Source organism: Pogona vitticeps, chromosome 2 (assembly GCF_051106095.1).
Source record: "Pogona vitticeps strain Pit_001003342236 chromosome 2, PviZW2.1, whole genome shotgun sequence".
NCBI lineage: Eukaryota > Metazoa > Chordata > Lepidosauria > Squamata > Agamidae > Pogona > Pogona vitticeps.
In genome coordinates, this window is record NC_135784.1 from 88,573,171 (window position 1) to 88,581,462 (window position 8,292).

At 38.0% G+C, this 8,292-nt stretch overlaps 1 protein-coding gene across 6 annotated transcripts in view; it reads left to right on the plus strand.

Annotated features, from left to right (window-relative positions):
• The window catches only part of EBF1 (EBF transcription factor 1), a 447,315-nt gene extending 440,448 nt beyond the window's left edge, over positions 1-6,867 (plus strand). For all 6 annotated transcript variants that reach the window (XM_020791311.3, XM_020791274.3, XM_078385600.1 and 3 more), the window contains one exon: positions 3,618-6,867. Coding sequence is in view for 3 of the 6 variants with exons in the window: in XM_020791274.3 (XP_020646933.1) it covers positions 3,618-3,649 (32 nt within the window). In the remaining 3 variants the exon portion in view is untranslated. The remainder of the gene's footprint in view (positions 1-3,617) is intronic.
• Positions 6,868-8,292: the final 1,425 nt, after the last annotated feature.

Sequence of the window (8,292 nt, forward strand, 5' to 3'; positions counted from 1 at the left end):
TTGTTGCAGAGGCAATCGTTCCGTTAGGGTTGGTCCAAATGCTCACGGCAATCAAGGAGGTAGGTAATGATTAAAAACATAAGCAGTCTGTTGCCTAAGCTGGGTCAACACTTTGTGGTGAGGTGCTCCCCTTTGTTTAGATCACGAGCCTCGTTAACCTTTCAAAGATCAAAAGGTGGGGTGAATGCTCATTGTGATTAGGGAGACTTCTGCTTGGAGTCCTTCATGAAATTTAAGGAGAGAATTGAATAGTCTTCACTTTTTAGATCCGTTAAAAATTAAATAAAGCAAGGCACCGTGCTCAACGAATGGCTTGCAGTTGCTGCACATATATGTTGAGCATGGCATTGAGAAAAACTCTGCATGGTGATGCCATGTGTTTTTTTAGTGTCAGTATAAACTAAAGATGGCTTCCTTCATTTTCTGTACATCATCATTGAGAACCAGGGTAACATGATCTCCCCTACTGTGTTCTCCCCAGCACTGTTTTAAACAGGTTTTTGAAATAGCCTGCAGCCATTAAATGAGTGCAGTGGCTGATCTTTGTTTTTACAAAAGAAGAAAAGAAACAATGCAGAAAAGGTAGTAGTTCATACATAGTCTTGCTTTCAGGAAAATGATCAAAAGTCATGAAACCTTTCAGCAGTTTATCGACTTACATTGTAAAAAGTTAACTTATTCCCAATGTATATCATTTCTTTTCCATGCAAACTTGCCAACAAATCATTCAGACTGGAAATAACCAGACCTTTCCAAAACTATTGGCATAATGACAGCTTTCTAATGTCTGACTGAAACAATGTTTGCTGCTGTTACCCAGATTTCAGAATTTTAAATTGTGATGGTTAAAAGTGAAATTTATATGTAGTCTTCCTTCTAAAAGCTGTTCATCTAATTAAAATAACACTAGAGATTAAAAAGCTAGCTTGTTTGTAAAGATTTTCATATTATGCTGGTCTTTTAAAGAACCCCCTTGGGGCAGAGACACTGGATGTTGTTTTTTCTTCAAGGGAATGGTGGTTGTGCTTCCGGAATAGGTCATGTCCTTAAGATGGCTGCCTCCAGCTGCACACATATATTTTGCATTCTTGTCTTCTCTTGTTTTTCCTCATTTAGTCATTGTCATTTGCTTAAACTGTCTTCCCCTTGCTGATTAGTCTTGTACAGTAATTCATGCACATATGGTCATGTTTGTGGAGAAAACATTCCCTTCCGCATCCTCCCACCTACTCCCAACCCATTCTGGCTTGGTTCTTATCAAATTACTGCAGACTTTAAAGACTTTAATTAAAGCACTCTGAATTAGAACAAGCCATGGGTCCAAGTTCTTCTCCAAGAAATCACTTACCCAGATGTTTGAGATGGTTGCTCTGGTTTTAAATCATGTCCCTGTGAAGTATCATCAATCTAAAGCCAATATTCTCTTTTTGTCCTCTCACAAATAACCACACAGCTGACATTTTAGAAGGTAGCCTTCATCACTTTGAACCATGTGCAACTCCCAGTTGTATTAATACGTTTGCTTCTGTTGGTCAGTTTTGGCAGGGTTGAGAGTAGATTGCCCTTGCAGATTCCTCTAGGTTTATAAAGTGCCCACATCCCAGTCCATAGATAATGGAGTGATTTGATACAGAACTGGGATATGATGTGCACATTTAATGAGTAGTATGACTGCTAACAGAAATCTGCTTCATTGTGATGGCAACTTTGCACAGCAGTATTAATTCAAGCACACCCCTGATTTGGCCTTGTAACACGATTGCCTCTTGTGGCTGCATTGTACATACATATGGCAGCAGCTGCTACTGGCTTTCAGACTAATGAAACGATGTGGGAGACTCATATGTCCAGTGTGGTTGGGAACATCAATGCTTCCAAGTGGACCAGATTTTCATCAGCAGGCATGTCACAGCAACCAGGGGATAAACCAAATCTGCACTGAAATTAATATGAATCACCTCCTCATGCAGATTTTTTTAAAAGGGGAGGGGAAGGAGGAGAGTTCAAACTATTCTCCGGTTGGTTCGTATCAAGTCAGATATTTCCTTGTGTGTTTGTTGTCAAGGAGAATAGAGTACAAAAGGGTTTTGAAGTCATGGCAGATTACACAAGACAAGGTGATTGCACAAACGCTGGAATGAAACTGGTTGGCAGTAGATTAAGAAGAGAAGGAAGAAAATACTTCTTCATCAAGTGCGTCATTAATTTATGAAATTCAGGATCACAATTTATGGCAGTGGCCATTAGCCTAGATCAGTGGTTCTTAACCTTGGGTTACTCAGGTGTTTTTGAACTGTAGCTCCCAGAAACCCCGGCCAGCACAGCTGGTGCTGAAGGCTTCTGGGAGTTGCAATCCAAAAACACTTGAGTAACCCAAGGTTAAGAACCACTGGCTTAGATGACTTTAAGATGTGATTGGATGCATGTACAGAGGAATGGCCCATCAACAACATCCAATTACATGGATGTCCTACCTCATCTCTGTATAAATAACCTTCTGGAAGCTGGTGAAGGCTCTTCCTTTTAGGAAAGCATTCTGCCGTTTTTTTGATGCTCTTCTGTGTGATGTTAGAACATATTTTAAGGCACTTTACAAATTGGATAGATATCTAAAAATTATGAAAGGCAAAGTGGGAAAATATACCTAATTAACAAGCAGTGTATCTCACCCATACCCAGTCATGTGATTGGTACATAATTAGCTGCAATTTGCTGCAACCACTCATGTTTACTTTGGGGTAAAATCCCAATATGAATTCTGATCATTAGGAAAGGAGCAGAGGACATGCTGGATGTTCACTAGCTTGTAGATAGCTCAGTCAGCTCATTGGGATGATTTAGCCAAATGATGCTTTCAGAAGGTCAAAGCTGCATGCTTTATTTGTGGGCTTTCTGAAAGCTTTTGTTTGCCCCCTTTCAAGAACCTGCTATTTCATTTTGTTAACTTTTTATATAGTTATCTTGAGATTACCGAGGATTAGTGACTGATTTCCAAAAGTTACAACTGCAACTTCTGTGTCATCAAAGCATGTTCCTATTCTATGTTCACTTCTGCAGGATGTCTGAAAATTGTCGTTTTAATGACATCTTATCTCCATAAGGGCCAAAATAGCTCTCTTTCTGTTCCTGACTAAGAATATCTAAATAAAATATTGGAAGAAAGCCATTTCTATGATCTACCAAATTATGATTTTTATTTTCTTTTGAAAAGAAATTCTGATGCAAAATGCTAAATTTGACAGTATTACTTCTGTTATGAAAATGTCTAAATAAATTTCAGTTTGAAATTACGGATTGATCTTAATTAAGGAACTTCACTTGTTTATGTGCGGCTCAGAGACTGGTTACACTTGCATTCTACGTTCAGCCTTGAGGGGCATTCTCACTTTTGTTTACTGGGATTCTTATTTTGAAATGAGCTATTTCAAGGTGGCTCCCTTACTTTGAAAACAATGTTTCTTTCCCAAGCTTTTATGCAATGTAACATGTAAGTCCCGACAGAAGAATAGGTGAATGAATTGCTACCAAGTGTTTTGAACAAATGTTCTCTTACCAACTGTGACATTTCTCTTGTCTTCTTCTCTCCCTTCCCCTGCCCCACCATTCTCTTCTAACAGCTATATCTGGTATGATAGTTCCCCCCATGTGAAAGAATTGCCTTGAAGAAGCAAACTAATAGAGAAGTTGGATTCTGCTTCAGAACAACGTTCGACACAAGTCCCAGCGTGGAACTTTTAACTCAGGCCTTTTTTTAATAAAAAAAAGGGGTAAAAGGAAGAATCTCACAATAACTGCAAAGTTTTAAACAAAGTCAAAGAAAATCAATGTACCGTCCTTTCAAAATAATACTGAAATTCACCTGGAGCCTGCAAGTACAAGATGTTAATTTGAGCTGTCCATCCTGAGGAGCAAGATTTACAGGATGCCATGAAGAAAATCCAGTTATGTCCTTTTTTTGGTTTCAGTCTGACTCAGTTGCCATTTTGTCTTTTACAAATAGTAATAGGATGACAAGCACCATTGCTGAGCCCCACCTTGAGATTTTTAAAAGAAACCGTAATGAAGGGAGGTTAAGTGGCAGCGCTTAAGAATGAATTTCTATGGAACAGATGTTAGAAGTGCCAGTTAGAGGGTTGTTATTTTCCCTTAGAACAGTAATGGCTGTTCCAGTTCAGGGTTGGCTCATATGTGTAACTTATCCTCTGACAGTTCACTCTTCAAATGTTTTACATGTTAGGGAACGGTGTGTCTGTGTGCGTGTGCAAGAACACACAGGGGCACATATAGATTACTCATTAAGACTCTGGTGTAGAAGCAGTGAGAATTTTTTTTAAAAAAAAAAATCTGCACACCTGCCCCTTTTCTTAAAATATTGTGCTTAGGCGATTCTGTAAATAATGCAAGACAGAAAATTAGCAAACATGTAGCTAAGGGCATGTGTATCCCACCTTTACCTTGGTAAGCCAGTGCCTCTGAATGTCATTCTGAAAACTGCAGAATTCGAACAGCATGGCTCTCTGCCTTCCACGTCTGTCAGACTGTCCCAAATGAGCAGCCTTCTTAAATACAGTTTAACCCGTCCATGCATGCAGATCTTCTTTGGGATTTGAAAGGATAAGAAAAAGGCACAAGTGTGAGCTTGTTTAAGTTTGTGCATACCCTCAACAAAAATTTTGTAAGTTCCCTTCCCTTTTTTTTTTTTAAGTGGGGTCCAGGAGCAAATCCTGAACTAACCCTGCCATCTGAGAGAATAGCCTTGGTGTACGTACATGTGTGTAGATACACACGGACACACATAAGTATCCGTTCTGAGCTGCAGTTACTTCTCTTCTTTCACTCTGAAACATAATCAGCCCCTTAAGTAACAGGTAGTGGTGTTTTTGCTAGGAATATAATACACAAAAGGAGGGTGAAAAGACAGGAAAGTTGTGCAAAGGTTGTTAAATAAACCTTCATTTACAGGAATTTAGCTCTCATTACTTGGGAAGTGTTCTTAGTCAAAGATGCTTGCATTTCTAAGGTCAGGTTGCCGGATACAGTGGATTCCCATCCCCGTTTCCCATTGAGTTTTGTACGTAAATGAATACTGTAGATTTTTTCTTTTTTTGGCCAAAGTTAATGATCTATTTATACAATGTAATGTCTTAAGATAGTTTTCCAGTCTCACACACACACTCACACATAGGCAAAAGAAATACTGCATATTTTGCAAACCGAGCTCACTACCTTTAAGATTGCACATGCTTGCAAAATGAATTAAAGAGAAAAGAAGGTTTTTTTAAAAGAAGAATTTTGTAAAATATCCATATAAATAATGTATTTATCTTTGGAATTTGTACATTGCTTTTCCCCTTGCAACATCCCAGTTTATTTTATTGTGTATGTTTGCTATGTGAAAAGTGCTAATTTGTTTGGTCATTCACCGGTGTATTAGCTGTTTAAATGTGATTTTAATACAATTCATTTATAGCATTTTTTTAGTCATTGTTTTAAAAACATGCTTCCATTATTTTTGTTTTATTTTCACTCAAAAGCCATTGTCTATTTTTGTATTATTTGTAAGTTAAGAAGTTTTTCCCTCCCAATATATGGCAAAAAGTAGCATATTATTCTTGTAGCATTTAGTTATGTAGATTTTAAAAAAGTATTCTTTGCTTTTGAGGCTTATGAAAAAAAATCTAATGCTGTTTTACTCTATTAATATGCATGGAATCTCTCCCCTTTGGAGTGACGCATTTTTTGTGCATTAAACATGGGGAGAAACTTCATAGAAATCAATGAAAATACTTTCTTTCTTGTCTGCTTGTATATTTCCTCTGTCTTTCACATAAATATAAACCAGCAGATTGGATGCCTTAACAATGCAAATCATATTCATTTCACTTGTACATTGTACTGCGCACCAGAACTGTCAGTCATCACTTACATTTTAAGGAAACAAAAGGAATTTGAAAAGCACAAAAAGGACTGTTTTGTTACCTTAAGACAATGCGACTTTTTTCTAGATGAGCAACAATGCTGCAATCGTGCATGCGTCCTGTATGGATTTTGCAATGGATTTCACTCAGATGTCACTGTGTGATCATTTGGGAAGGGCGGGGGAGGGGTAGGAGGAGAGAGAAAAATCCCATAAGGTCCCCCCCCCCATGGAACCAGAAGAACACATTCACACCTAAAGAAACTGGAAAATATAAGGATCTCAATGTATTGCTTCTCTATAGTCCAAGCATTTATTCTAATTCACATACAGTAGTAAGCAATGGCACTGCAATGTAATCAAGTTTAAAGCCATATTTTGTCCAGTGATGCTCTCCACTTAACCCCATTCAGAAAACAATTGCACCTATTCAGACACTCATTTGAAGTCATACGCATATTTAGCCCTTTCCTTCAATGTCCAAAGAGCCTTTGACAATATATAGAATTTGTTTCTGTCTCCAAGTATTTATAGTGCGCTGGGGGGGGGGAGAATTAAATTTATATTTAAAAACAATCTCCTTACCCAAAATAGATCCTATGACTTTTACATGATTCTTAAAGACGTTGCTCTTCACAGAATATGGCTTTAAGTGGAAATTGTCATGTCTCAATCTTTACCAAGTGAAGCCTGATGTTGGCTGGGCTGTGTGAAGGATGCCTATTTCCTCTCCATTATATCAGATTGCATCTAAAATTAAGTCATCTCTCAATCGACTAATCTTTCACCTTCTTAACTAAATCTTTTGGAATAGACACAAACACTGTACAGTTCTATTGTTAGAGAAAACTAACTACTGTAGAGATTGTTATAATTTTTTTGCAGAAATTCAAGCTGTAAAAACTTTTCAACTTTCACAATATTTAATTAAAGTTACTTCCTGTCTGTGAGTGCAGCTCCTGGATGTGTATTTATTCATTTGGCTCTGCTAAGCCGACAAAGACACTTGATAAGCCTTTTTTTTAAAAAAGGCAGCCAAATAAATCTGTCTTCTGTGTTCTTCGCCTGCAAAATGCAAAGCAACAAAAATGGTGTTCATGATGGGTGGCAGAAGAGAGAATAAGGCACTGTGGATCTCTTATGGCATACTCATATAAAGTAATAAACAAAGAAAAACATGTTTGTATTTCTAAGCATTTAAGCACAGTATTTTGTCTTTGCAGCTTCCAGGCTGTCTCCAGAACTAGGTTTCCTGGGAGACCGCAGTCTTTATGAAGGGTGCTGTTCTTTTATAGAGTCTTCCAAACTGCACCTCCCAAAAAGACCTAGGCCTGCCAGGAAACAATAGGTAGGAAGTAGGTCCAAGACAATTTGAGCCATTGTTCCAGGATAAGTGAAATATACTTATGAATTCAGGGACACCTGGAATTCTACCTGAGAAATTTTTTTTGAGAATTCTGGGAGTTGTAATCCCCCCTCCAAATACTGTATATATATATCAATCAATATATATTTGGAGGGGGAATTCCATATATATATGGCACAGTTTAGTAGACATTAGTCCAGGAGTTTTCTATACAGGAATGCTTTGCTTCCTGGGGAACCACATATATCGCAAAATAAGGCCCACCAACTGGCAGGGACAGGCAGCCCTGGAGTCATGCAATTTAGTACAGTAGTACCTCTGTTTACGAATGTATTGCATTGTACAGGATGGTACATAATGCAAAAAATTTTGTAAACCCAAACATGTATTGCCATAGGAACAGGGGCAGTGCTATAAACCTCCAGGAACAATGCATCCTGGGAAAACTTCATCGTATGAAAAAAACATAAACCGGGGTATTATTTTCAATGGATTTCCATTCGTAAAACAAATACTAGATTAACCAAGGCATTCATAAACCAAGGTACTACTGTACTTCATCCCAGTTGCTGCCTACAAGTTCACCTCACCTCATCTGAGGACTGGCTCTGATTAGGATGGCCATTTACACATCATGGATAGAAGGAAAACATGGACTTTCATAAATTTTTGTGTGCTAATTCATGTGTACAAAAGATACAACATTAGAAGTGATTTTAAAAATTTAAAATACAACTGCAGTGCATTGACCCAAGGCTGGGAGAGAGCCGATGTCTCCACACGCTGAGTCTGTTGTCCAGGTGGTGATCTTCCTCTTTATCATTCCTTATTTTTAAAACCTACTAGAGAGGACTGTCCACAAATAAAGAATATATTCCAAAGGAGCACTGCCCCCTGGGAGGCCTTTAAATTGAGGCTTGTCCTTGCTAAAAGAGGACACATGCCCCCAACCTACCAAGCAATTTCCATTCATAGGAAGTAAGTATATATGTATGTAAATCTCCAATTT